Source organism: Protobothrops mucrosquamatus, unplaced genomic scaffold (assembly GCF_001527695.2).
Source record: "Protobothrops mucrosquamatus isolate PMUCROS unplaced genomic scaffold, P.Mucros_1.0 scaffold_197, whole genome shotgun sequence".
NCBI classification, from domain to species: domain Eukaryota; kingdom Metazoa; phylum Chordata; class Lepidosauria; order Squamata; family Viperidae; genus Protobothrops; species Protobothrops mucrosquamatus.
In genome coordinates this window covers 577,405-605,335 of record NW_015386273.1, presented here as the reverse complement: position 1 = coordinate 605,335, position 27,931 = coordinate 577,405, and the positions used below count along the sequence as shown (strand labels likewise).

The following is a 27,931-nucleotide window of genomic DNA, read 5'->3' as shown; positions in this document are numbered from 1 at the left end:
GTGACGTATTAAGAAGCATCGGCCAGACAGGAGAACAGGAACCCGAGGAAGTGGGGGAAATGGAGCATTTTGTAGACACCCTCCGCAACATGGACCCTGCTGAACTTCGGAAGCCCTCAAAAGCCCTCTCGAGGGCTCCACGCCCTTCCACGCTTGCCAAGCACACCGTCCTTCCACCCATCGATGAGAACCACATCACTCCCAAGGCAAAGGTTCATTTCCCAACAACATTGGGTGAGTTGTTTCCTCTCACCGAGGAGAACTCAGAGGAAGGAACGGGATCCAAGGGGGAGGAGCCAGGATTGGCAGAAGAAGACACCGAGGAGATTGAGAACCCTTATCTCACTAAAGAAGAGAAATCATGGGAGAGCAAGGTAGGCAGGAGATCTTCCTCTTGGGAAAGCCAGCAGTCCAAGACTGAGGAAAACTTTGGGCCTTTCCTTGGACAATTCCAGCAAAGCCTAGGAGATATCAAGGCGAGTGTTATTGTCCCCAGAGCTATTGTGAATCAGCCCAACCTGATTAGAACCAATGCTCTCTCAGGGATGTCTCTCTTGTCCAACTTTGTAGACAGGAAGGTTGTGGAAGACAAGCCTTATTCCCGCTTGGACAACAGCTTTCTTTATAGCAAGTTCATCTCCCCAGAAAAGGCTGAACTCAAGGGCCTAACAAAAAGGAAGGAAATGAGCCCAGGTATCCAGAAAATCAGCAGGGAGTGCCAGACAGCTCCAAGTGCACATCAGGAAGGTGCGGCTCATAGGGGGTTACCACGAACTGCTCTCCATCCTGGGCACCACCTCAAAGCACCAGATACCAGTGGTTATTCCAAGCAGGTTATTCTTCTGTCCAAGGAAGCAGAAACCTTGACGCAGTCAGAAATTCAGGTGAGTGAACTGTTGCTGGGTATCATGAAGTCCAAGTCAAGTGGACCTTAATGTAACTGTTCTCAAGCTTGTGCCTGGGTAATGTCTTAGGCTTTCACTTGCATTATTATTGTGTGTTCTTTGGGGATTATGGGAGTTGAGGTCTAAGGCATCTGGAGAGCCCTGGGTTAAGGAAACCTGCATGAGAATGTTCTGTTTGGTCTTTGCTGATGACAACTGTGATACGGTGTTTTGCCAAGTGCCAGTGCAGTGATCAGATGCCCAGACAATTGGTTCTTTTGGGTCTAGAGACAATAAGCACAACACTAAATGAAAGGACTTTAAGCTTTATTATTAGCTCATGCAAAGATATTTAAAAGCCTAACATAAAAAGCATACATACCCAAGCAAGATATCACCCAAATTGTTTACAAGCTGCCAGGAGCTCATTAATAGCTACAGTAAAGAGTAGACAGTTTCCACAGTATCTCTAGTGCTAGGTTCTGTGCAGAAGGACTGGATGGCATATGACTTTAGGATGAGAATGGAAAGTCTGAGACTTTTAACAGTAAGAAAAGTTTGCATCTACATGAAGATCCCCCCACCTTCTCCTTTATTCAAAAACAAGACTAAAAAGCAAGTTAGCTCAGAATGAGTTCTAAACCTCCAGACTTTTCTTAATAGGAAGGAGAAATCAAAATAATGTCACTAAATGCCTTGGAATAACAATGGTCTTCCAAATTGCCACTACTTATGATCTCTTGCCATTTTGTGTGTTCAAGAGCCGGGCTGTTTGAACTCTTTGCGAGTCTGCAACGTGAAAAAGAGCATTGTACCATTTTGCACCCAGATGAGTTATAGTCTCCAGCTTCAGCCAGTTGTAGAACTGGTGGCATAGCTTAAGTTCAAAAAGATGGTTACAGGACCAAACCCATCACTTTGCTCAGTTGCACAGCACTTATAGAAGCCACTTGAATGCTGTGCCTGAACGAAGGTCATTATGTACGATCTTTAAGTGGGATGGCTACAGAGTCAGTGATGCTCATTAAAGAAATTGAAAAGTGGCCATCTTAGACAGGAGCAGAGATACGATAAGTGTGCATGATGAAAACACCGCAATATTCAATTTTGGAGACCTGAATTCTCACCTCAAACTACAATTGTAACGAGAGGTCCCCTTTCATTCATTGATGTACATGCCCGATTCCCACCCACCCCCTTTTTTTCCCTTTATGATTAAAGAAGAATTTTCAGTGGTGAAAAGAACAAGAGGAACAAGAGACCCAGATGTTTATGAAATGTAAAGCTTTATCTTGGGCCATTGCAACCTGACAGTTTCACAACAGCCTCCTTTATGGAGCACAAGGCACAGGTTCCGACTCGTTTTCCCATCCCCCACTCCCAATTTCTTTTATGTCGGGTCTCTTGAGCAATCTGGATTTCCATGCAGGGCTGGGTGCACGGTGTTTCGGAGCTGTGGTGGTGCTTTCAGAGAAAGAGGAATGCTCCTTATGCAAGCAAGAATGCATTAAGTCAGAGAACTTTCTATTGGCATTGTGAAACTGACTTCACTAGATTATGACACTGATGAGATGAGTTCTTTGATAAGATTGGCTTGCAAAATTCATTACTGTAGAACATGATTCAGGGGCCAAGGAGAAGATGGGGAGAATGGACTGTCTTCTCCCTTGGCTTTTGAGGCCACAAGATTATATCAGATGTACAGAAATGACCCAACAACGCTCCAGACCTGTGTATGTTGGGGAAAGGAATATTTGGATGCAGTGCAAGAGACACATGTGGTATAGTACAGGTAGTCCTCGACTTACAACAGTTCGTTTGGTGACCGTTCAAAGTTACAATGGCACTGAAACAAATGTGACATATGATTGTTTTTCACAGTTATGACCTTTGCTGCAGCCCCATGATCATGTGATCAAAATTAACATGCTTGGCAACTGGTTCATATTTATGACCGTTGCTGTGTTCCAAGTTCATGTGATCTCCTTTTGCGACCAATGGGGAACCCAGATTCACTTAACAACTGAGTTACTAACTTATCACCTGCAGTGATTCACCCAACAACTGTGGCAAGAAGAGGTTGTAAAATGGGGCAAAATTCACTTGACAAATGTCTCACTCAACAAGAGAAATTTTGGGCTCAGTTGCGGTCGTAAGTCGAGAACTACCTGTAGTTAAGGTGTTGAGATTCAGTCTTGGTCCCTTTTCAAACATGGAAATACCCCAAGGTTTATCCGTCTCTCCCAGCCCAACCTACTTTATAAGGTGGTGACTGTGGGGAGAGACACAGAGTGGGTCATTTGGAGCTTCTGAAGGTTGGGTAATAAAACTAACAGGCTGAATAATACATGATTGAGCTTCCCAAATACGTACCCCTTCCTTATTCTCACAACTGCAAAGAATGTTCCTCTGATGTACATTTTAGACACAGAGACTTTTTGAAAATGTCCACGATGGCCATTTTTACTTGTGCCAGTGCTGCCCTGTGATCTTCATTAATTTCCCATTTATTTTTCAATTTCAGGAAGAGGAACATAATCCCGTGAAGATCAACAAGCGCCCCAGCAAGGTAGGATGGTGAAAAGGAAGGGTGACTTCCCAGGATTATACATTGGTAGACACAAAGTTAAGATGGCCCCTTTTCCTTCCCCCCCCTCCTGTTTCTTGCTTACTATAGATCATTTTATACTCTGAGGCAGGCTTTGGAGGGCAGAAAAGAGAAATCTGGAATGATGTCCCAGATGCCACTTCTTGGGAACTCGCAAGCACTATCTCCATTCAGGTGATCCGAGGAGGGTAAGTAATGGCTTTGGCTGGCTTGGAATAAGCATAGTGGGAAAACTGGACCTTGGCTAAAAAAAGGAATCAAAAAGAAAATACTATGAAAAGAACAAAAGCTTCTGTACATGGTCGTTGAAACTTTGAAATTGCGTTGTAAGTTGCTCTGGAGAGGTCTGTCGTAACTTTGAATGATCACTAAGCAGGCAGTCTGTCAGACTGGCTGGATTGTGTTCCTCTCTCTCTCTCTCTCTCTCTCTCTCTCTCTCTCTCTCTCTCTCTCTCTCTCTCTCTCTCTCTCTCTCTCTCTCTCTCTCTCTCTCTCTCTCTCCTTCTTTCTCTCTTTCTCTCTCCATCTTGTTTCTCTTTCTTATTTCTCTCTGTGTGTCTCTTCTATTTTTTTCTCTCTCTCTAGTTTCCCATTTTCTCCTCTTTCTCGTTTCTTTCTCCTATCTCTTCCTCTCTCTCTCATTCCTCTCTCTCTTTCTATACACAAACACACACATTTCCTTTTAAAAAGAAAGATAAAAACTAATATAAACTAATGTATAAAATAAAGAAGAAAGAGGAAAAAGAAACCAAGAGAAAGCCAAAAGTGCAAGTTAAAAAGAGAAAAAGGAAAAAAAAATGGTTTCTGATCTTCTTCACAGCAATTACAAGCGCAGTTGTACTTTAATCTCTTTAAAGTTGCATCATGATCCAGTTCTTTCTGTCATCTATCTTGTCTAATTATAAAAAAATATAAACCACATTATTATTATCCAAAAAGTCCATAAGAGGGTTTTATCACCAACAAACATAGGTATTATTTTTTTCTCTACTGCAATCAAAGTAGTTAGTTTATCCATCTTAGAAAGATCTGTCAATTCCACCAACATTCCTCCAGAGTGTTGAATTTTTTCATCTCTACTATATCCTATTTCAAAAGTTCTACTCTTTATATGGAATCAGTTTCCTGATCTGGTCCACCTTAGCTGTCCAGATAAATTGGGCTGATTAAGTATTTTCCTAGTGGGCATAATAGCTGCTCTTTGAAGTAAATGGTTTTTGCTATCATACCCCAACTTTAATTATTGGATGAACACTGACACTGTTTTCTGTGGAACTGTTATTTAAATGCATAAAACTTTGTCTATCTGGAGCTATGGAGGAATAACAGGGCAAATAGCAGGAGGATGGGAGAATCTCCCAAAATTTTTGTACCCCTCCATTTTTTGTGATTGAAGCAAAACATTTTGTAAGATATTTTTCATAAATATTTGCATGCTTGTTCAGTACAGAGGAAAGGCATTTCCCTTTTAAAGACCTTGAGGAATGTGGGTGGATACCCAAGGAACTCCATGAGCATCATACACCAGCCAATCCAAAACCAGAATTCAACTGGAAGACTTGGCTCTAATTGATCCTCACCAAATGTTGTTCCTTTCTGGTTCTCTCCAGCTGGTTGATGTATGAAAAGCCCCGATTCCATGGGAGGAAGTGCGTGCTGGCTGAAGGGAACGTGGAAATCACTAACCCTTGGAGAATGTACTGCGAGGAAGAGTCAGAAAGAGGGAATGCCCCATTCCGTATTGGTTCTCTCAAGCGGGTTGTGCAGGTAAAGGGGACTGAGTTCAAATTATAATCCTAAGTGATTGAAGCTTCATTTTTTCAATGCAAAGCACTTGACAGTATTTTGAATGAATTGGTTGATGCATTAAGTCTGCCTTGACCGGGGTCATCTAGAAAATTACTTTCTGAAAAACAAAAAGTTTTATCGACTGTTGAAATATGTAACCATTACTGAATACTAGGAAGTAATGATTATGGAAATCAACTCTTTCTCCATTAACAAGCTAAACTTCTTTGCAGGATTACAAATTCCCCGAGATCACTTTTTTTGCGGAGGAAAATGGCGAAGGGAGAAAACAGAGATTCACCGATTCTGCAGAAGATTTACGAACATGTGGGCAACCCTTGAACGCAGCATCTATCATTGTACACTCTGGCTTGTAAGACACTTTTTTTTCCTCCTGTTTTGGGTACCCACTTTATAAGAGGTGATCTTGAGCTAAAGTGCTTGATTTCTTTTTATAGAGATGAAAATAGATAGATGGATACCCTTTATTGTCTTTTTTTTTTTACTGTGAGCACATTGGCACACTTTAAAAATGAAATTTAGTTGCTTGTTCTCAAAGTGTTCCCATACATAACACATATTTAAATATGCTATATACTACATATGTGTAAATCTACACCCTTACATATAAATAACACTGACCATCTTGAATACCTGACCATCACTGACCATCTTGAATACGTTACAAACAGAGGAAGCTTTAGAGTTCACAAGGTTAATGCTGTATGGAATGAAACTATGACTGAATCTGGATGCTCTGCTTCGGATACCATGGAGCCCCTCCCAGAAGGTAACAAGGAAAACAGGTCGTGAAGAGGATGTGTGGTGTCTGAGACAATCCTGTGGATCCTGCTCAAGCAACGCTTATATGCTATGCTATGTCCTGGATGGAAGGGAGGGAACTGCCAATAATCTTTTCTGCCATCCTCATCACTCTTTACACTGCCTTCCTGTCTGAAGCAGTGATGCTTCCAAACCAGACTGTGATGCTGTATGACAGGATGCTCTTGATCATTCCTCTGTAGAAAGTGGTCAGGACAGGGGAAGGAAGATGTACTTTTCTCATGTACGCAGAAAATGCAGGCGCTGCTGTGCCAGCTTCACCAGTGTCTCGCTGTTGAGCGACTAAGCCAGCCTACTCGTTAACTGCACACCCAGGAATTTGATGCTGGTAACCATCTCCACAGGTGAATCATTAATGCACAGAGGAGTGTGGCTGTGCCTGCCTTTTCTGAAATGGACTGTGATCTCTTTGGTTTAGATAGACCTGAAGAGTGGCCATTAGCTCCTTCTCTAATGGAAGGCTTATTGTTTACTAGCAACAGTTCCACACAGAGGAACATTGATGTGTGGCTAATTTACAAGGTAGATGGCTAATAGAATCCACTGCCAATGTCAGTGAGGGGTCCTGTTGGCATACTGGGACCACAACAGCTGCTAGAGAAGATTGATGACTGATGCCAGTCCTGCCAAAACATTTAAGAGCTGAATATGGTCTGTTCATCTGGGTACTCATTTCCACCCAGTCACCTGGGATATGATTGCCACATTTTATGGAAATGAACAAAATGTGCAACGAGAGAGTAGTACTTTCACATAGTCCCTGTTCATTTCAAAAGAAGTAGAATCTGACTCTGACCTAATGATTTCAAGATTCTGATATTTTATGCTGCTTATGATAAGCTGCTTATACTGTGGTAGAGTCCTGCATTCTTTGGTTGCAAGAGAGATGGCTCGGTCAAAGTACTGGTGGAAAAGTGGTCTTGATGCTTTGTCTGCAGCTACTCACAACTGGTTCTCACATCCATTTGGAAATTCAAATGTTTATTTATTTGACGCATTTAAGGGCAAGCTCTGCAGACTATTTCTGAAGTTGTCTGGAAAAACCAGCGTACTATTGAAATTTTCATACAAATAATCCATGATTCTTCTTGTTCAGACTTTTCTTTTTTCTTTGCACAGAATACAGAATTCTGTACATGTATTGCTCTGAACTGTGTATTTTATAGATATTTTGCTTATTTTGTGAGTTGGGGTAGATTGTAAAATTTGAAAATGGATGAAAACCAACCAATCATTGTCTTCTAATTTACGTATTGGTCTGCAAAACACAAATTGGGCTAGTTGATTTAAGACATTAATCAGACAAACTGTCTCCTTCCAGAAGATCTCTTGGGACATTCAATTCCATTCAGTAGGCATGTTATCATTATTTGTTTTGTCAGTTTTGTCTTTTACAGATCTCTCTATTCCACAGGTGGCTCGTTTATTCCAAACCATTCTTTGATGATGACCCATATGTCTTAGAACCTGGTGGGTATCCCAATTTGCAAGCCTGGGGTGCAAAGGACCCGTCCATTTGCTCCATGCATCCAATTAAACTAGTAAGTATCCCCTGAAAAATAGCAATAGCATTTAGCTTATATATTGCCCATGGTGCTTTACAGCACTTTCTGTGTGGTTTACAATGTCAGCATATTGCCCCCAACAATCTGGGTCCTCATTTTACTGACCTTGGAAGGATGGAAGGCTGAGTCAACCTCGAGCTGGTCAGGATCAAACTGCTGGCTGTGGGCATATTTTGCCTGCAATACTGCATTCTAACCACTGCACCATCAGGGCTCTTTATGCATATACGTTATTAACAGCACATGACCAAGCAAGTTAAGATCACACAGAATCTCGTTAGTCAGATTTAAAAGTCAGGAAAAGGTATTACTGATTCTTGGAAAACAAATACATTTACACATTCTAGCCCTAATGTTCTAATTCATTAAGGCAAAGTCCTCATTAGTTGTTTATTCCTTTTTATACTAATTCCTCAATGAATGGACTAAGATCTCAAGAGGCAAGTTCATCTGGTCCTCAGTTGCCATGTCTTGGAGAAGTTCTCAAACCCAGAGAATTCTACTCCTGTGACTTTATTTGTTCATTTGTTTGCACTTTAGATTTACATTTGCATTTTTGCTTACTGGAGAATTTGGGAGGTTGAAGTCCACACACCTTAAATTTGCCAAGGTTGAGAAACCTTGCTTTAGAGCAGTATTTCCCAACCTTAGCCATGTAAAGGTGTATGGACGTAAACTCCCAGAATGCCCCAGCCAGCCTTGCTGACTAGGGTATTCTGGAAGTTGAAGTCCACACATCTTAACATGACTAAGGTTGGGAAACATTGCTTTAGAACAGAATTCCCCAATCTTTCTCGCTTGCTGGCCAATGTGGGGGAGGAGATGATTTCATGTGAGCAGTGGGCACATATGCCCACCTGCTTGCGCTAATGGAGCATGCATGCATGGGCTTACCCCCTGCTTGCGCAGCTGTGGATGCTTGTGCGCTTGCCCATCACTTCCGCAGCCTGGTTCTGAACGGCTCAAGACCCAGTAGTGGGCCACAGCCAGGAGGTTGGGGACCCCTACTCTAGAGCTTCATAGTCTTAAAAGGGGGAATTTCTTCAACTGCAATTTGAGCCAGAAATAAACCATGTGAATTAGCCGAGAAACTAATAACCCTTGAGGATCCCATCAATATGGGAGTCATGAGGGAACAGCCCAAATTCCAGGTATGGAAATCCTGAACCTGTTAAACATGCAGACAACAAAATTTATTTTGCAGATTGCCTATGTCTATTTGTTTCTCACCCTGAGAGGGCAGATTTAAATACTACAGGTGCAGCAATTTATTTAAAAAAAATATGAAGTGCTATTTTCACGCAATGTATTCAACCGGTACCCTATTTTACTTGTGCATGTCAGCTGAATGACAGGTTTGTTTTTTTTAAGCACACATGTCTTTAATTTGTTTAAGAAAAGTGTAGTGCCTCATACAAATGAATGTATATCTGCTTGTACATTTCTTCATTACTTAATCATTGCTTACTTAGTTTATTTAAGCAAGTGAGATGTGTAACCAGATGTTACACTGTGGAATGCAAGTTCACTGCTTTTCATTCCACTCCCTTTCTTAATTTTCTATCTTTTCCACACACCCTCCTTCCATAAGTACATTCAGTTCTGATTGGGCTGTTCTAGGAATACCTCTCTTTATATTCTTTATTTTTAGGGAGTTGTATTTTGGCCAACATTGCGTTGCCCTGAAGCCACTGTCAGTCCCATGCTGTGGCACAAATTGCAGTTTCAGCTAACACAGCAAACTCCTTCCTTTCTGATTGATTTGGAAATCAGTAAGGTGACTTAGGCAACCAAATTCTTTTCTTAAAAAAGGAACCAGTATTGAACTGTTAGAATAGCAGCACAGTAAAAACATCAACAACCTGCTAAAGGAGCAAATGCATAAAGGCTTGTTTGCACGTTCTTCAAAGATATACAATTTTTATCAAATAACTTTGGAAGAAAAGGGAGCATTTGGGTACCAGTAATGTGATTGTTTCTTCCAGAATTTTTTTTAAAGAGTACAAGACCTTTTGTCTTGATTGAGGGGAAAAGTATAAATTTTGTTCAATTCTCACCCAATTCTCATCTTTCAGGGGTGAGAGTGTTAACAAAATGAAGATGGCAATAGCAAATGAATGAAGCCCTGGCCCTTTTAGTGATACATGTTAAAATGGACCAAGCTTTGATCATGTGGTTGCAGTTGCCATTTTGACTTTTTTGACCTCCACGCGCCCCCTTGCTTTTGCCTATCTGCACTAGGTGAATTAAGCAGTTTCTACAATTTCCAGCACAGATGCTTTCATCCACAACATAACTTTTTTAAAAAACAAACAAAGAAGTCACAGTCCAAATTCATTGCTATAAATATGATTATTGGTTGACTTTTTTTATTTTTAAAAGAACTAAGGAATCAAAGCATTCTGCTTGCACTAGTGAATTGGTCAAATTGGTTTTTCCCCCCCTGCCTTTGAACTTTTTAAATGTTAAGTGTATGTGAGGAAATTTGAAATGTTTAACCAATTCCTATTTTAATATTGAAAGCAAGACAGTTTTGATGGATGATAATCTAATGTCAGGAAGAATTCTTGTGCAAAAGTGGAACCAGAAAATGTCTTAAGAATCCAGCTAATGATGAGTTGAAAAGGAAACCATCATCAATAGATCCATTTATAAAATGTTCTTTTTTGTTTATTCTCATTTCAGGGTTCCCCGGTTGTTGAAACCCCTGCAGAGCCCAAGGTAATGGGATCATGGACAAGTCTGATCATTGGATAGAAATACATCCTTGCAAAAAGTAGAGATAAAGAATCTGAGTTTGCTGCAAAATTTTATTTTTTTTAGCAGAACACATTAAAAGATATATACATTACAGTTTGGACATCAGAACCATGCTACCTTTGTATGCACAATAAAATAAGAATACAAAATAGGCCAGTCTGTACATTTTGTAGAAACCTATGGAATAGGCTTTATTTTATGGTGCTTGCAATTTACATACTGTATTTCTAAAGATTTTACTTTAGAAATCTCCAGAAATGGTTTTGAAATTTAAGCCGCAGTTAGATTAATTCCATTAATATGCTGAGTAGGACTCATGGGACATATAACACATAATGCATCCCCCTTGATGCTGCCGTTAAAATCTGCCTTCGTTTACCTCACTTCCCTTCTTTCAGACCCTCGCATCTTCTCATAGACTGTCAACTGAAATCTGTTCTTGGGGGCTGCACATGCACTTCATATAAACAGAGAAAATTAAGTGATAGTTTTCTATAGATATTGTGACATTAAGTAGAAGGGACTGAGTCAGCTTAGAAAGGATTAAGATCAAATTTGCTGATTAAATTGGCTTCTGAAATCAATAGAAAGTTGAACAACTTGGCAAGCAGGACATTTCTGCTTTCTACAAGGGGTTGGTGTCAGGAAAAACAGACTTCCGTTTTTTAGACCACAAAGGTACCTAACATATAGAAGTGGAAGAAAATACTTTACTCTTACATATGTGTCACTCTCGAGGGGGAATCCAGATAAGAATCACAACCAGATGAGCTATTTCTACTTTAGTAAAACTACATTGAAACAATCCTGCAAGTATGATATTCAAGTATCCCCCCCCCCCACACACACACATCAGTCTCCTTTACAGCCCAAGAAACTAAGGGGGGGTCTCTTTTAAGCCTCTTAATCCTCCAACTATCTAGGTGTGAGTGATATTGCCTCTTATTTGACTTCTCCCTTGACAGCATCTCTTTGCCCATTTCCCCAAGGTCTTTCTCACCTATCCTTACACTATATTCATAGGTAGAAAATTGGGCATAAAAAGATAAGCATATGAACTTAGATGAAAGGAAGTTAAAAAGTGTCAGACAGAGTCACTTATTTGAGTTGGGCAGCTAGAGAAATTGATTAAACAATCAAATAAAAACTTGTTATGGTGTCAACAGTAAGGTAAACCTTACAGCTTTCATTGACTAGCTGGTTAGACCATGTCACTTCCCAGGTTCTTCTAAATTCTGTATACAGGTAAGTCCTTGACTTATGACTGAAATAGAGCCCAACATTTCTGTTACTAAGCAAGGCAACTGTTAAGTGAGTAGTGCTCCATTTGCCACATTTGTTAAACAAATTACTGCAATTGTTACGTGAATCATGTGATTGTTAAGTGAATCTGGCTCCCCGCATTAATTTTGATTGTTGGAAGCTGGCTGGGATGGTTATAATTTGTGATCGCATGATCCCAGGACCAGTGCAATTGTCACAAATACATGCCAGTTGTCAAGGGCCTGAATTTTGATCACATGACCATGGGGATGCTGCAATGGTCACAAGTGTGAAACCCAGTCATACGTCAATTTGTTCAATGCTGTTGTAACTGTGAATTGTCACTAACAGAATGGTTGAAAGTCAAGGACTATCTGCTATTGTGATTCAGCTCCTTGGGAATCTCAGCATTTACTCATTCCTCCATCCCAATATTTTTTTTACTCTTAAAGTCAGTATTAAGAATTATGTGTAAGCCAAACAAATGCTCATTTCATTCTCCATCATTTTCTTCCCAGATTCTAATTTTTGAAAGGCCACATTTCCAGGGTCGTAGCTGGGAAGTAAGCCGAGATATTTACAACTTAAGGAAGTCAGAAAACAACCAGGATTCCATGATGTCCACTGCTGGTTCTCTCAGAATCATGGGAGGCTGGTGAGCAGTTTTGGATAACCTGATTTCCCCCATTTGTTTAATGTTGCTTCGCCTATAGCAGTTCAGGGAAGCAAAAGCAAGGCAAAGACAAGCCACCCTGGGCTTTAAAAAGTGGATTTTGCTGATTGTTATTAGTATTGTTTTCTTACTGTTTCTTATTGCATCATATTATATTCTTGTTACAATATATATATATCTGTACATCACTGGGGACCCATCCAGAACCATACAATAAATAAGATGCAAAAATATTGTATCAGTAACTGGACAAAGGAATTAGGTTGTACAATTAGTACTCAGTATATCATTGATGAAAAATAACCATAAAAAGACATTGTTATTTTTAATAGCAAGGAAAAGGATTTTAGAGATCTTTTTCAATTTCTGAAATGAATACTAAATTTTCCACTATTTCTCCACCCAAAAAATTCCCTTCCTTTGCACTTGTTTGTTTTCTGTCTCTCTCATACATTTTTTTAAAAGAAAGATTAATTTAAAAAGAAAAATACAAAAAGACTATTTTTGCTGCAGGAACCATATTGTCCGTTGTTAAATAGGCTGATCTGGGAAAGGAGAGAAAGAAAAATCCCAAAGGTGCTTTTCCAAAAAGGCAACTGGACTTTCTTGGCATTTTCCTTGTAAACGTTTAGCCCAGTGATGGAGAACCTTTTAGAGACTGAGTGCCCAAACTGCAACCCAAAACCCACTTATGTATCATCGGGTGCCAGGTGGGTGTGGCCCATTGGGTGGGCGTGGCCCATTGGCTGGGCGTGGCTGCAGTGGTAACAGCAGACAGGGTGGGACTAAAAAGTTCAATCAATCAATTCCAACTTTGCAAGATCTTTTTTTTCCCCGCGAGAAGTTGAAATTGACTCATTGATTGAACCTTTTTTTTTTTTGCACATGGCGGTGGAGGCCTAAAGTGAAAAGGTTTTATAAAACCCAGCTGAAGGCCTAGGACTGGGGCGATGGTGTGCGTGCCCACAGAGAGGGCTCTGAGTGCCGCCTCTGGCACCCGTGCCGTAGGTTCGCCACCACTGGTTTAGCCTCTCATCCAAAAAGCTTCTTCAGTTCTGACTGACTGGTCAGTCACCATTCAGTCAGAACGGAAGAAGCTTCTTGGGTGAGAAGCAAAATGTTTTCAAAGAAAAAAACCAAGAAAGTCCAATTGCCTTTTTGGAAAAGCACCTTTGGGACAACCAAGAGCTGGATGATTGAGAATCTCCATAAGACTTGAGAGAAAGAAGGACTTTTATATTCAGGAATAGTTTCCCTCTTTTCCCCTCTTTTATTGTTGGTGTATTGTCATCTCCAGCTGGGTTGGCTATGAGAAAGAAGGTTTCCGTGGCCATCAGTACCTATTGGAAGAAGGGGAATACTGTGACTGGACAGACTGGGGTGGCTATAATGAAGAGTTATTGTCGCTGAGGCTGATCCGGACAGTAAGTCTGCCTGTTTGCTCACTGAATTAAAAATAGGAGATCTATGGTGCTTCGGTCCTGCAGCATTATCTAAGGAAATATTTAACCTTTATTATAATGTTTCTCAACCATGGCTACTGTAAGGACCCACCCCACTTTGCATCTTAAGAAGACAGAACTCTTGGAATATTTCTTCCAACAGGCATCTTTATTAAGAGAAAACTGGTTGCAGGCATTCTAGACAGGACTTGGGGTCCAAGCTCTCCCATTCAAGGTTTTAAGGGATCCCCCAGTAGCCCCACCCCATCACCCCCGTCTTCCAGCGACAGTCCCAGGCATTACATTCCCACCCCCTTTTTCCTCACTGCCGGGAGGGAAGACTTCAGAAAGGATTACATGAAAGGTAATGGCCCCATTGTTATTGTTAGTCCTTCTGGTGATATCCACATCCAGTCCCTTTGAAGTATACTGAAGGAAGTGAGGGCCATAAAGCCCCTTTGTTCACCCCCTTCCCTTCATCATATGACAGAATCCAGAGAAGGCAGAAATGGGGTTTTCCATAGTTGATAACTAGAGATGAAATATAATTGGATTCTGACAGCTACTTTAGAATGTGTGGACCTCAATTTTCAACTCCCAGAATTCCTGCTGGCGGGGGAATTTTGGGAGGGACATCCGTTGATCTTAAAGTTGCTAAGGTTGGGGAACATGGCTTTAGAGGATGGATTTCTAAACTTTTCACTATCACACTTCTAGTGTAATCTTAAGGTACCCAACTCCTTTAAAAAAAATCCAAATATCAAAATGAACATAAACCATGAGAACAACACAATGAGACTGGTGGTGGTAGTGGTGGGGTAGACATAAAAAAAAAGGGTGAAATATTCATTAAAAAAAGTGGAATATTGAAACGGTGGGGTATCCAACAGAAGGGGGCAACCACACAAGTGAAGGGGGCTTAGACTTAACAAAGACATAAAAAAGCAAACTTTGTGCCTCCTCTACCACCATGTTACTCACTTCAAAGTAGTATTTTGAGAAAGGTGGATTTATTATAACCGTGTACACATAGTCCTTGACTTACAACCACAACTGAGCCCAAAATTTCCACTGCCGAGCAAGATAGTTCTTATGACCTTTCTTGCCAGAGTTAAGTGAATCACTGCCGTTGTTAAGTTAGTAACACAGATGTTAAGTGAATCTGGCTTCTCCATTGATTTTGCTTGTCAGAAGGTTGCAAAAGGTGATCACATGACCCCGGGATAATTTGAGTTTCAGAGGGCAATTCTAGGCCACTCTACCAAGAACATGGGTAAATAATATTGCTACGTTATGATACATTCACTTTTTTTTAATCTCTCTGAGTAGGACTTTTTGGACCCAGCCATTGTACTTTTTGAAGCCATGGATTTTGAAGATGGCCCCTGTGTTGAGCTCAGTGAGGCTTTGCCAGATGTTGAGCTGGCCAGCTATGGCATCATGACACAGTCCATCCATGTCCTGAATGGAGTGTGAGTATTTGCTGAGGAAATGTAGAGAGATCACCTTGATGGGAACAGGCAAAATCTGTTACCTGGGCAAAAGGGACTGAAACTTTCTTTTCAGAAGCGGTGAATGCTCCAACACTGGAAGTTTTTAAGAAGAGACTGGACAGCCATTTGTCTGAAATGGTATAGGGCAGTGGTTCTCAACCTGTGGGTCGGGACCCCATTTGGGGTCGATCGACCATTTCATGGGGGTCGCCAAGCAAGGCTGTCTGCCATTTTTTTTGTCCGCCATTTTTTTCCCCTTTTTCGGCGGGTGCCTTACCTCCCTTGGGCTGGGCCAGCTGGTGGTTGGCCTGCTCCGTCTCTGCCACTTGCCAGCTACACCTTGGCCAGCGCAGGGGGCAGAACCATGCATGCGCGGCGCTCCTGGGCAGGGAAAGTCATTGACTTACGACCGGTTGGGTAGTCCTCGATTTACGACCGGTTTAGTCCTCGACTTACAACCAGTTTAGTCCTCGACTTATGACTGGTTGGGGTCGCGGCATTAAAAAGGTTGAGAACCACTGGTATAGGGTTTCCTGCCTGAGCAGGGGGTTGGACTAGATGACCTGCAAGGTCCCTTCCAACTTTATTATTATTATTATTATTATGATGTTCAAAAATGGATGGTACAGAGCCCTCCTTGATTCACCCATTCCTCATTTAATGATCAAGTACCCTTTCAACGATCAGGTTGTTAAGTGAAATGGTCACTAAGAGAGAAAGAGAGAGAGAGAGATGCAGCAAAGATCACTGCTTACCGCTGTCTCAAGGAGAGAAACTTAGTAATAAGGAGACATTTCTTGACAGTGAGAACAATTAATCAGTGTCACGTCTTGCCTTCAGAAGTTGAGGGTACTCAATTTACTGGAGGTTTTTAAGAAGAGATTGGACAGGCATTTGTCTGAAATGCTATAGGCTCTCCTCCTTGAGCAGGGGGTTGGATTGGAAGACCTCCAAGGTCCCTTCCAACTGTGTTATTCTGTTATTCTGTAAGTTGTCTCATATCGCTCCACCAGCGTTACTCAGTGCATCTTACACATGTACTGTATTGGGATATCAACTTTCTAAATTCCCAACCAGCAATGTTAGCTTTCAAACTCCCTGTCTCAATTTTGGCCAGGCTGTAACCTCAGCATTCCTGGGACCAAAGTTTTAAATCAGTAACTGTAACTGTTTTCAGAGGATAACAGAAGGGATAGAACTGATACCCCACCAGAACACTGTTTTGGGACTAGTACATGAATATGGAGTTGCAGATAATTTTATTTCCTTTGCTGTGACCAGGTGGGTAGCCTATGAAGACAAGAATTTCAATGGGGAACAATATATTTTGGAGAAAGGAGTATATCGCAACTGTGAAGACTGGGGAGCAACCAGTTGCCAGATTGCCTCCGTGCAACCTGTCCTACAGGTAAGGTCCAGACGTCTGTCAGTTCAGATATGATGTCCTGCAACCCACATTCCAAGTCTCCAAGCGACAACTTTCTTTGCATCCTTCTGCATTTGCATATAGCCCTGCTGGTGATCTGAAGTAGGAAGTCCATTCCATTAAAAAAGGGGAAGCCTTAAAGTTTTGCCTTGTATGCTCTCCTATCTTCTTCAGAGATTAACAACTAAGCAATGAGCAGTGTGGTCAATCTGGCTGAACACACAATGTTTTTCAGAGAATTCTTTTAGTCCAAAACTGAAAAGAGGTTGCAGTGCACTGGCCATTTTCCCATTTGAAATGATCTCACTCACATAGTGAATTCTGTAGCATAGTTACACCTCTTTTCTACTTTGTGCTAGCCAGATCATCCAATCGGTAATAAACTCAGTGGTGGGATGCAGCCGGTTCGCACCACTTCGACAGAACCGGTAGAATGGACTTCCGGAAGCGGCATCCACACAGAGAACCAGTTATTGACCTATTTGAATCCCACCACTGAATAAACTGTACATTTCTCTAACCTGGTCCAAATACTGTATCATAATTTATTTTTATTTCCCCACCTCTCCCTCTACCAGGTTGGGGAACGCAGCCTGTTCTTCATTTCTAAGGTGAGTAGCTGATACTGAGAAGTAAGGCATGAAGGTAGTTTTTAATGTCACATTATGCTACTCTAGCAAAATTACCACATTTGAGTTGGTTTGGTCCATTAGCTCAGAGGTGGGCAAACCCAAAGCTGTTTATAGGTTTTACATCAGGGGTAGTCAACCTTGGCTCTTTTATGACTCGTGGACTTCAACTCCCAGAATTCCTGAGCCAGCTAAGCTGGCTCAGGAATTCTGGAAATTGAAGTCCACGAGTCATAAAAGAGCCAAGGTTGACTACCCCTGCTTTACATGATGCTTCTTGAGCCTTTACTAAACTGGACCACTGATCCTATTTTGCTTCCCTCTCCTATCCCAATAATAAATAAAGGCTGTATTTAATATAGCTTTCCTGAAATTTCATAATCTTTACCCTGCTTCTTCTGGTAGCCTTATTGCCATGATTCCTATGTTCCTCACAGGCAATTAGCTAAATAAAAATTAAAAGTGCAACACACCTCCCCTCTCAGATTAAAAAAAACAAACATTGGTTTCTTCTGTAGTAACTGGATGATGAGGTTATTTATATTTTATAGATATAGTATTTTCAGAGAAGAAGGATGGATAAGAATCATATTGTTATAGTAATACATTAGGTTCATCAATGAAAATACGGTAGTCATCGTCCTTTGAATGCCTCCCCACAGGCCTTGGCAACTTTAAGATGGGTGGACTTCAACCCCCAGAATTCCCCAGCCAGTATGGGGAAGGCAAAACAATTTCCTTTCCTTACTTAAGGAATTCTGAAAACCATCATTTTAAAAACAAAATGGTTACAACTGTGGGACAGTTATTCCAAGCCACTTCAGTCTATCTCCTGTTCACATCAAGATATTTTTGACTCCCTAGATCCAACTCTTCACCGAACCTGATTTCTCGGGAAACTCCATGACTTTTCAGGAGGACCAAGCAACTCTTCCAGAGAACTTAATCCTCCATTCCTGTAGGGTCAATGGAGGCAGGTAATGATCTCTTGTCAATAGGACCTCCCTCGTTCATTCTCATTTTGTTCTTGCCACTCTGCCAGTGTTTCCTGTTCCAGATCCCAAAGAAACGGTGCTCAGTTCCCTTCCGCTTATAGAAAAGGAGGTAGGATCCAGAGGTTTCTACAGGAGGGAAGTAGAGTAATTCTCAAAGGGAGGGAAGTCTATCCAAAGTACAGTTCAGAGAGTGAAATGCCTCAGTGGGTTGATAACTTTTCATATAAAGCAGCAATGTCAAAGTAGTTGACAAATATAACTCTGAGTCATTTTGTGGGGCTTCCCCAGACAGTCCTGTCAACTGAGCCATTGACGTCAATGGGGAAAAAAATAACAGAGGGAAAAAAATTACCATAGCATATGTAGAAAGAAAAAGTGGGCGGAGAGAATAAAACCAACATTTTCCTTTTGAGCTTCTAGGAAACTTAAGAGGAATTCCTATGCCTCCTTTGGGCTTATATTATATATATATATATATATTGCTATTCAGATGGTGTTCAGGTAAATTTCAAAGGGAGATCAGGTTTCCATGAACTCATAATTGTTTCTTTGATGAGCTTTTGATCGCTGCCTCTAAAGTCACACACAAGTCACATTAAAATTGTCTCTTCTTAGCTGGATTCTTTATGATGGCCACCATTTTGATGGTGAGCAGCACGTTCTCTCAGAAGGCGAGTATCCAACACTGAGCTCCATGGGTTGTGCCTTTACCACAGCTATCTGCTCTCTGAAGAAAATCCCTATTGTAAGTTATGACGATCATCCTCCTAAGCCTTTATCTGATGTTCTTATTACTCAGCTGCTGCCGAGAAAACTACATGGACATGGACATGTCCAAGAGTCAAGTTTGACTCAAGCAAAGAGTCTTTCTCTTTTTGATTGTCCAGTTTTGGGAAGTATAAGTTCAAGATAGGAAGAGGATACCTTTTCACATTAGAAACAATTAACTTAAGAAACTGCTTGGTACGAGATATGGAAGTAACTGGTCAGCTAGTCAAAATAATTGCAGTAATTTGATTTAGAAAAGTCAGGGCAATTTATTAGTGCTGGGGGCATCAAGAAGAACATTCTTCCTATCCATGGGCTTCTGGCACTGCCATTCGGTCACTATGGAAAGGAAAGTGCCAGGCTAGGTGGACTCACCTTATGTGTTCCTTCATTCAATAATTTTTTATGTTGTATTTATTTTACACTTCGTTATGTTGTTTATTGGACTACAATTCACATCGTCCTCAGGCAACTTGATTATAGGTTGCACACCAATGATAATGGGAATTGTAGTCTAACATACTTCTGAAGACCCCCCTCTTGGAAAGGCTGTCTTATACTGTCCATTATCGGTCTGTTTTTCCCCATTTTTCCAAGATGAGACCTTGATAAAATCCAAATAAAATGAAATTTATACCCCTTGGAATAATTGTTATTGTTACCTGTTAATGATCATCCTCATCTTTTCCAAAATAATTCTCATTCACTTGAAATTCTTGTAATTAGAGCAGCAGCTGCTCAGGGAATTTCCAACTTGCATGCCAATCTCTCAACAAAGAGCTTTCCCATCATACGTTGAGGCTGCCTACATGACGTAGTTTGATCAAATAACCCCCACTCTGTTTTCATCTTGTTCTCTGCTCTTCCTGGTTTGTTTGTTTTTTTACAGTTCTTCTCTGAGCCTTCCATCTTCCTGCATGGACTGGAGTGTTTCGAAGGGAAGGAGATTGAGTTGAATAGTGAAGTACGCAGCCTGAAAGCTGAAGGGTTTAATAATCACGTGCTCTCCGTCCGGGTAAAGGGTGGGATGTAAGTAAAGAAAAAAACAAGGGGATGGACCGTTCGCTTTGCGTTGCATTTGTCTCCTTCCAAACCGCAGATTCAGCCCAGCTTCTTCATTTATCTGAACTTTTGAATGCACTTTCAGTAGTGTATACAGGTAGTCCTTCACTTACATCAGTTCATTTAGTGACCGTTTGAAGTTACAACGGCACTGAAAAAAGTGACTTATGACCGTTTTTCATACTTATGACCTTTTGCAGCATCCACCTCGTCACGTGATCAACATTTAGGTGCTTGGCAATTGGTTCACGTTGATGACGATAGTGTCCTTGGGGTCACGTGATTCCCTTTTGCGACCTTCTGACAAGCAAAGTCAATGGGGAAACCAGATTCACTTAACAAAGGTGTTACTAATTTACCAACTGCAGTGACTCACCTAACAAGAAAGGTGGTAAAATGGGGCAAAGCTCACTTAACAAATGTCTCACTCAGCAACAGAAATGTTGGGCTCCATTGTGGTCATAAGTCAAGGACTACCTGTACATTCTTATTCAAATTGTTTCCTCCTTGTGTAGGTTGTATCAGCCATTTCCGCCATTGAGCAACGCTTTTTATATGCGTATTCTTCTAATATGTGTCTTTAGGTGCATATTTTGCATTTGTTCTTATTTGGTTGTTCTGGCTTTGGTCTTAAGCTTTTCCAAACCTGTTGCTGTGATGCTGAAGGATTCTGGGTTTTGCCTTCAAGTCAGCATTGACTCTTGGCAACTGCCTGGAATGGTCCCTGCAGTTTTCTTGCAAAGTTTTTTAGAAGTGGATTGCCATTGCCTCCTTCTTAGGACTGAGAGAAAGTGACTGGTTTAAGGTCAACCAGATTTGTGTCCAAGGCAGGACTAGAACTCACAGTTTCTAGCTAATGCTTTGACCACTACACCAAACTGACTCTCACTGACTGAAGGATTGGGTGGATTGAAAGCCAACACATCCTGAGAGAACACTAATTGGGGACAGTTGCTGTAAAATTATCATTTTCCAAGGCAATATGCATTTATCCTTGAGACTGATTGTGTAAGCAATCAGTGTATGGGGTCCTTGGTGCTCTCTGAGCTTAGTTGTTTTCTTGCAGACGTTTCATTACCCAATTAGGTAACATCATCAGTGCTTAATTGAGTAGCAATCACCATTACCTGCATAGTTGAAAAGCTGGAGAGTAATCACTATTACTTACTTGGGTAATGAGATGTCTGCAAGAAAATAACCAAGCAACAAGGACTTCATAGTTCAACCATGAGCTACAAATATTCACTTCTTTTGGTACAACGAAAGTATCTTGAGCTTCTCTGGGCAAAAAACATTTGACAACTGATACTGATCAATGACCTTTTTGCTAATGTTTTTCCTCCTATGACCGGTTTGATTCCAATTCACAGCTGGGTGCTCTGTGAACACAGTGACTTCCGAGGTCATCAATGGGTTTTGGAATGCACAGAGATCACCAACTGGCTGACATACAGTGGGATTCAACAGATTGGCTCCTTGTACCCCATCAAGCAGGTGGGTCTCACAGTTTTCTGATCATCTGTGAAAAAAGTAAGGTTCTACATTTAGGCAAGAAAAACCAAATGTACAGGTATAGTATAGGGGATACCTTGCTCAATAGTAGTAACTGTGAGAGGGATCTCGGAGTCCTAGTGGACAATCATTTAAATATGAGCCAGCAGTATGCTGCAGCTGCCAAAAAAGCCAACACAGTGCTAGGCTGTATTAACAGAGGGATAGAATCAAGATCACGTGAAGTATTAATTCCACTTTACAATGCCTTGGTAATGCCACACTTAGAATACTGCATCCAGTTTTGGTCACCATGATATAAAAAAGATGTTGAGACTCTAGAAAGAGTACAGAGAAGAGCAACAAAGATGATTAGGGGACTGGAGGCTAAAACATATAAGGAACGGTTGCTGGAATTGGGTCTGTCTAGTTTAATGAAGAGAAGGACGAGGGGGGACATGATAGCAGTGTTCCAATATCTCAGGGGCTGCCACAAAGAAGAGGGAGTCAAGCTATTTTCCAAAGCACCTGAAGGCAGGACAAGAAGCAACGGGTGGAAACTAACCAAAGAGAGAAGCAACCTAGAACTAAGGAGAACCTTCCTGACAGTTAGAACAATTAACCAGTGGAACAACCTGCCTCCAGAAGCGGCGAATGTGCCAACACTGGAAGTTTTTAAGAAGAAACTGGACAGCCATTTGTCTGAAATGGTATAGGGTTTCCTGCCTGAGCAGGGGGTTGGACTAGATGACCTCCAAGGTCCCTTCCAACTTTATCATCATCATCATCATCATCATCATCATCATCATCATCATNATTATTATTATTATTATTATTATTATTATTATTATTATTATTATTATTATTATTATTATTATCTGGGATGGATGGATAAACATAGATGGAATTGAATGAATACATGTGACCACCAGACTCTCCTCTTTACTACTTGTGCAGGGATGTTAGAAAAAAAAAATAGAGCAAATAGATATGAGATTTCTATGTATGTTATAACTAAGAAATAAGTACATATTGGCTCTACATCTAAGAAAAGATTGCAAGTCTGTATTAAGAACAATATTTCAAGAGTCTAAGCTCTTTTGGAAAGACAATGTTTGTAAAGCAATGGTCTCTTCTCTCCTGAAAAGGAAGCAGGATGTTTTTCTCTTTATACGGGGCCAAGAGTTGGGCGAGATGATTTTGGGGGTATCTTTCAATTCTATGACAGCTGTAGTTCTTTGCAACCAGAATTTTCTGCCTGTGTTTTTGTTGCTCAGTGTTCGACCTATAACATCCAAGTAAGCATTCCCAATCTTGTAGATACTATAGAGATGTTATTCCACGGTACAGGACTTGTTTACAAGCCCAGACAATTCAAACTAATTCACAGTGTTATCGTTTTTAACATTCATCTCTCCTCCCCTTTTTGCAGAGAAGGATCTATTTTCGAATAAAAAATCAAGAGTTGAAGACCTTCCTTTCTGTGCCTGATGATGTTGAAGACATGAAAGCTGGACGAGTTCTGGTTTCGGAGATCAATGACCAGAACAGCTGCATCTGGTACTATGAAGAGGGACTTATGAAGAACCAAGTAAGAGCCTTCATCCACTTGGATGGAGATAGAGGTTGAGGCAATCAAGAATGTATCAATCTGGTTCTAGATATACCCAAACATTTATACCAGGTCCAGGGAGCTTGTCTCCCAGTAGGGTAAATAGTGTAGAAACAAGCAAGATGAGTAATATCCTAGATGTGGGACTTGCAACATAAAGTTGCAGAATGGAGTGTATCCTTCAGGATTCCAACCGTTTCTCCATTTGATCTCCTCATTAGATTTCCATCCCACTTGCTCAAAATCTCCCCATCCCTGGAGTGAAGAAAACAATTCATCTTGCCCATCTATATTGGCTGTTTCAGTTTTTCCAAGCTGAAGATTCTATTTTTTTCTAGATAATTAATATATAGTAATCCATGATCCTGTACTACCTTTAGCAGAATGCTAACTCTCTGCAGAATTTTTTGTATATTTTTTTGTAGTGGCACTTGGGCCATCCCTTAGATCACATTGTTGCCTCCAAAGACAGGCAAGATTGTCCATTCATCCATAGAACTGTCAGTGTTGACTTTTGGACACTTTGGGCCTGAAAACCTCTTTTCTGTTTCCTGGAATCGTTAATCAGATATTTCTGCCCCCCCAAATTCATTTGCTTCTGATCCTGGAGTCAATAAGTAGCCATCATGATGAGAAACCATTGACGGAGGAATATCATCCATGAGTTTAAAGTCTTCTGATTGAAGACCTTCACCATTAAAGTCTTGCACGAGCCAATAACTTTCATATATGTTGGAGTATAATCCCTATAGTCTCAGCCAACCAATCCAATTCTACCTGGTGATCATGGAGGTTGTCCTCCAACATATCTAGACCAGATCAGATTGAGGAAAGATCCCATAATTTAATGCTGCTTTGATGATGAAAATAAAAAAAATACTAATAATGGTGCTTTTTATCAGAATTTGTAAAAATGCTTACCCTGTTCTTGGTTTTCAGATTGCACCCAATATGAGTCTCCAGGTGATTGGTGCAGCTACAAAGGGCACCAAAGTGGTTTTATGGTCTGAGAGTCGAATGCCCCGGCAGACATGGAGAATTGATTCATTTGGAAGAATATGCAGCCAGATGTTTGAAGATAAAGTTCTAGATTTGAAAGGTATGAGAATGGGGTGTGGGGGTGTGTATGATAATTCTGACTTAGCTCCAAAGAACAGTTTCAGAAGACAGGATTTAGGAGGGACTAAACAACCTGTATTGGGCCATTGTTTCTAAGATATTTGCTTATCAGATTCCTCAATGTCTTCAACAATAACAGAGCTTCTAATATACTGCCTTCCCTAGAAAAGTTGGGATACATCAGAGATGTATCTGCCTTGAAAATAGCACACATTGAACTGCATAGCACAGTCAAACATCAGCACAGGAAATATTTTGTGGCATTTTGTATGATGTCATAAACTATTTTATATTTAAAGCATAAAGTATTTTATAAAAGTTGCCAAATTCCAGTTCCACAGGAGACATGGGTCCTAGATTTTGGATGCATTTTGTAAATTAGCCCATTTCAAACGGTGCACCGTTTTGCCCAGTTGAAGATTATAGAAATTAGAATTTTATTAGCATATAGTTTATTCTGGCAGGAGTTATCAAACCATAGCTGGATCAGCCTGCATTCATTAGAATTTCCTCCATTCTCAGGACCCGGTTCCTAGAAATATCTTCTATTTATTGTATTACATAATGGTGAATGCATGTTTAAATGCTTACTATATATGCGCTACCTCTTATTAATATAGTAATACATAAATATGCAGATATTGTAATATAGTAATATAATACTTGATATTGCATGTGTTGAAAATGCCTGTTTTATTTTATAGTAATGTTTAAATACATTCCTAATATATATTACAACAGTATATACAACAAGTAGTTCTTGATCTTGTTTTTATTACAGGCATTATGTCAGTAATTTATAAATATGTATGACAATATCTTACATATTACAGCAATATTTAATAGTTGACATTGTTTAAATTGCTTATATGCATTATGGTAAAATATGCAATATATATTACTTCATATTATGTAACTATTTTAAAATATTTATAAACATTTTCTCATGATAACATATACAGTATAGTTACACAAATAGCTAATACAGCAATATAACATTTCATATTGTAAAAGTCTTTAAAATGCATAGGTACGCTATGTGAAATGGAATACATTATAATAATATAGTTTTTGTGCTTAAAATGCATATATAGATAATGCATATAGATACGCTATATAATATGCTGTAATTGTTCTCTTATGTGTTTAAAATGCTTATCTGCATTTTCATAGTAATATTTCATACACAGTATAATATATAGCATGGCTAACTGCAGTAACATAGTACATGATATGCATTAATTCCCAGTGATGTAGTAATATATAAATAAGAATTTATAATATTAATATGGTCCTTTAATTTGCAAAATCTTTCAAATGCCTTACAGGCAATTTTCTCACAGCAAACCCTCCTGATAGCTGCTCTCCTTCTTTGAGCAACGTGCCAGCAGCCACGTTGAAAAAAAAGAGCAGAGCCAGGGCCCAAAATACATTGAACTTAATTTAAAATTAATGTTCATGAATATTAAAATGGAATGTCTTAATACTGTCAATAGGATTACTCTTGGTGTCTTTCTGCTTTCCTCCTGGCCATATAAAGTTACAACATCACTGAAAAAAGTGCCATATAACTGTACTGTTTTTCACACTAACGACCGTTGCAGCATCCCCATTTGGTCACGTGATCAAAATTCAGACGCTTGGCAACTGGTTCATATTTATGACAGTTGCAATGTCCCAGAGGGTCACATGATAATCTTTGGCGACCTTCTGAGGAGCAAAATCAATGGGGAAGCCAGATTCTCTTAACGACCGTGTTACTAACAAATGTCTCACTTAGCAACAGAAATTTTGGGCTCAATTGTGGTCGTAAGTTGAAGACTACCTATACTGGAAGAAGTTGGTATTGATATCGGAAGAAATTGATTTCCCGCGTTGTGCCTGCTATTTAGGTGTAACTTCCCATTGCTTCTTTCCAGTGCACACTCACCCTTTCCTCCTGTCTTGCTAGGAGGCAGAACCTACGACCGGGATCACGCTGTCCTCTGGGAGTCATCTGAAGAGAGACCCACACAGATTTGGGATATTCAAGTGCTGTGAAGAAGGCAGGAAGGGGATCAGGAGCAGAACAGGAGCTCACGTTGCAAGTCATCCATCTTTGGGGTGGAAAACATTAACCATGTTTTTGGTCAACCTAAGCCACCTGTCCTTTCCCAAAGCTCACAATCTGAAAAAAAAGCACAATTGTTTAATGATACAGATTTGAGACTGATTTTCTCAGTCTTTTTGCACTGAGCATATGTTTCCTTCTATGCTTTTGTTTTTTTTAGCTGCCCAAAATGATGCTTTCCGAAGCACAGAGTATTGCACAATTCGAAGAGACAAGTCATTCACCGTTGACAGGGCTGGGACTCAAACAGGAAGAGGCATCCCAGCTGGGTTGGATATTTAAAAAGAAATTCAATTAACATAAGAACCTATACATATATATATATAGTATATATTATATAAGCATGCACAATCATGCTTGTGCCTTTTACTCTTTTTTTTCCTAAGGGAAAGGCCTTCCTACCTTTAAAAATTCTATTTATGTATCTATGTACTATAAGATGCTTTTATAAACGTATCTTTCTCTGGTGGATTTGCTTGATTCTCTTATTTCCCACTGAAATAGGCTCCAGGGATATGATGGCTATGTAAATATACAGGGTTATGAAAATGGTTAGGGACTTTGTAGCATCTGCCTTGGCAGAAATAAAGGGTAACAAACATTTCCTGTAGCAAGATTAAAGTCTTTCTACAGTACTTTTCCATTTAGAATTCTTTTTCCAACTCTTTCTTGCAGAATTCTTTTTGCTCAGAAATATTCTTTCACTTTATTGCAGGGGTGTCAAACTGCCAGCCCGTGGGCCGGATGCTTCATGCCGAAATTGCGTCCACCCCAGCTCCGGCAATGGAAAAAAAGTCGCAATATATCGCAACACGTCACGTGACATGGCAAGTTTGACACCCCTGCTTTATTGCATGCACTGTATATCTGAAATCTTCCCACAGCGTATCAATAATATTAAAATTTGAGGACGGTTAGCTGGCACACACCTGTAAGGACATAAAATATACAGAACTAGTCCACACAGTTAGTAACTAGCCGGAGTCCAAAACATTATCCAAATATAAATAAAAAGCTCATTGAGCTACTGATAATCTATATTTCTTTCTATCAAATCATTAGACAGAGTCTTTGATTTTTCAAAGCCTTGGTGGAAGATTACAGTTGAGTTACAAAAATAATTGCATCTCATCATAGTTTCAGCCATGGGAGGGCAATGTTTGCTTTGAATTGTATGTTGCAGTTTTGATGGCAAATCAGTTCTCACACGTCTTCTATTAAGGAGGAGAGATTCACATATGACATTGCCCAGAGCCACATTCAGCAGAGCCATAACTAGGTACAAATATATTTTGACCACCCTCTCTAAAGCGACATCTTCTTTCTATAATCTATCCCAGTGATGGCGAACCTTTTAGAGACCGAGTGCCCAAACCGCAACCCAAAACCCACTTATTTAT

At 40.2% G+C, this 27,931-nt stretch overlaps 1 protein-coding gene across 1 annotated transcript; it reads left to right on the top strand.

Moving 5' to 3' along the window:
- The first annotated feature begins 59 nt into the window (after positions 1-59).
- Positions 60-26,992, top strand: CRYBG2 (crystallin beta-gamma domain containing 2). The gene is made up of 21 exons (XM_029285948.1): positions 60-234; positions 571-693; positions 805-884; positions 3,409-3,453; positions 3,562-3,680; positions 5,103-5,259; positions 5,514-5,653; positions 7,538-7,664; positions 10,374-10,409; positions 12,230-12,366; positions 13,682-13,808; positions 15,156-15,298; positions 16,601-16,727; positions 17,324-17,356; positions 18,239-18,351; positions 18,985-19,114; positions 20,027-20,166; positions 21,570-21,693; positions 23,123-23,281; positions 24,242-24,401; positions 26,373-26,992. Exons 1-21 carry the CDS (start codon positions 60-62, stop codon positions 26,459-26,461), a joined length of 2,484 nt encoding a protein of 827 aa, XP_029141781.1. The 3' UTR covers positions 26,462-26,992.
- Positions 26,993-27,931: the final 939 nt, after the last annotated feature.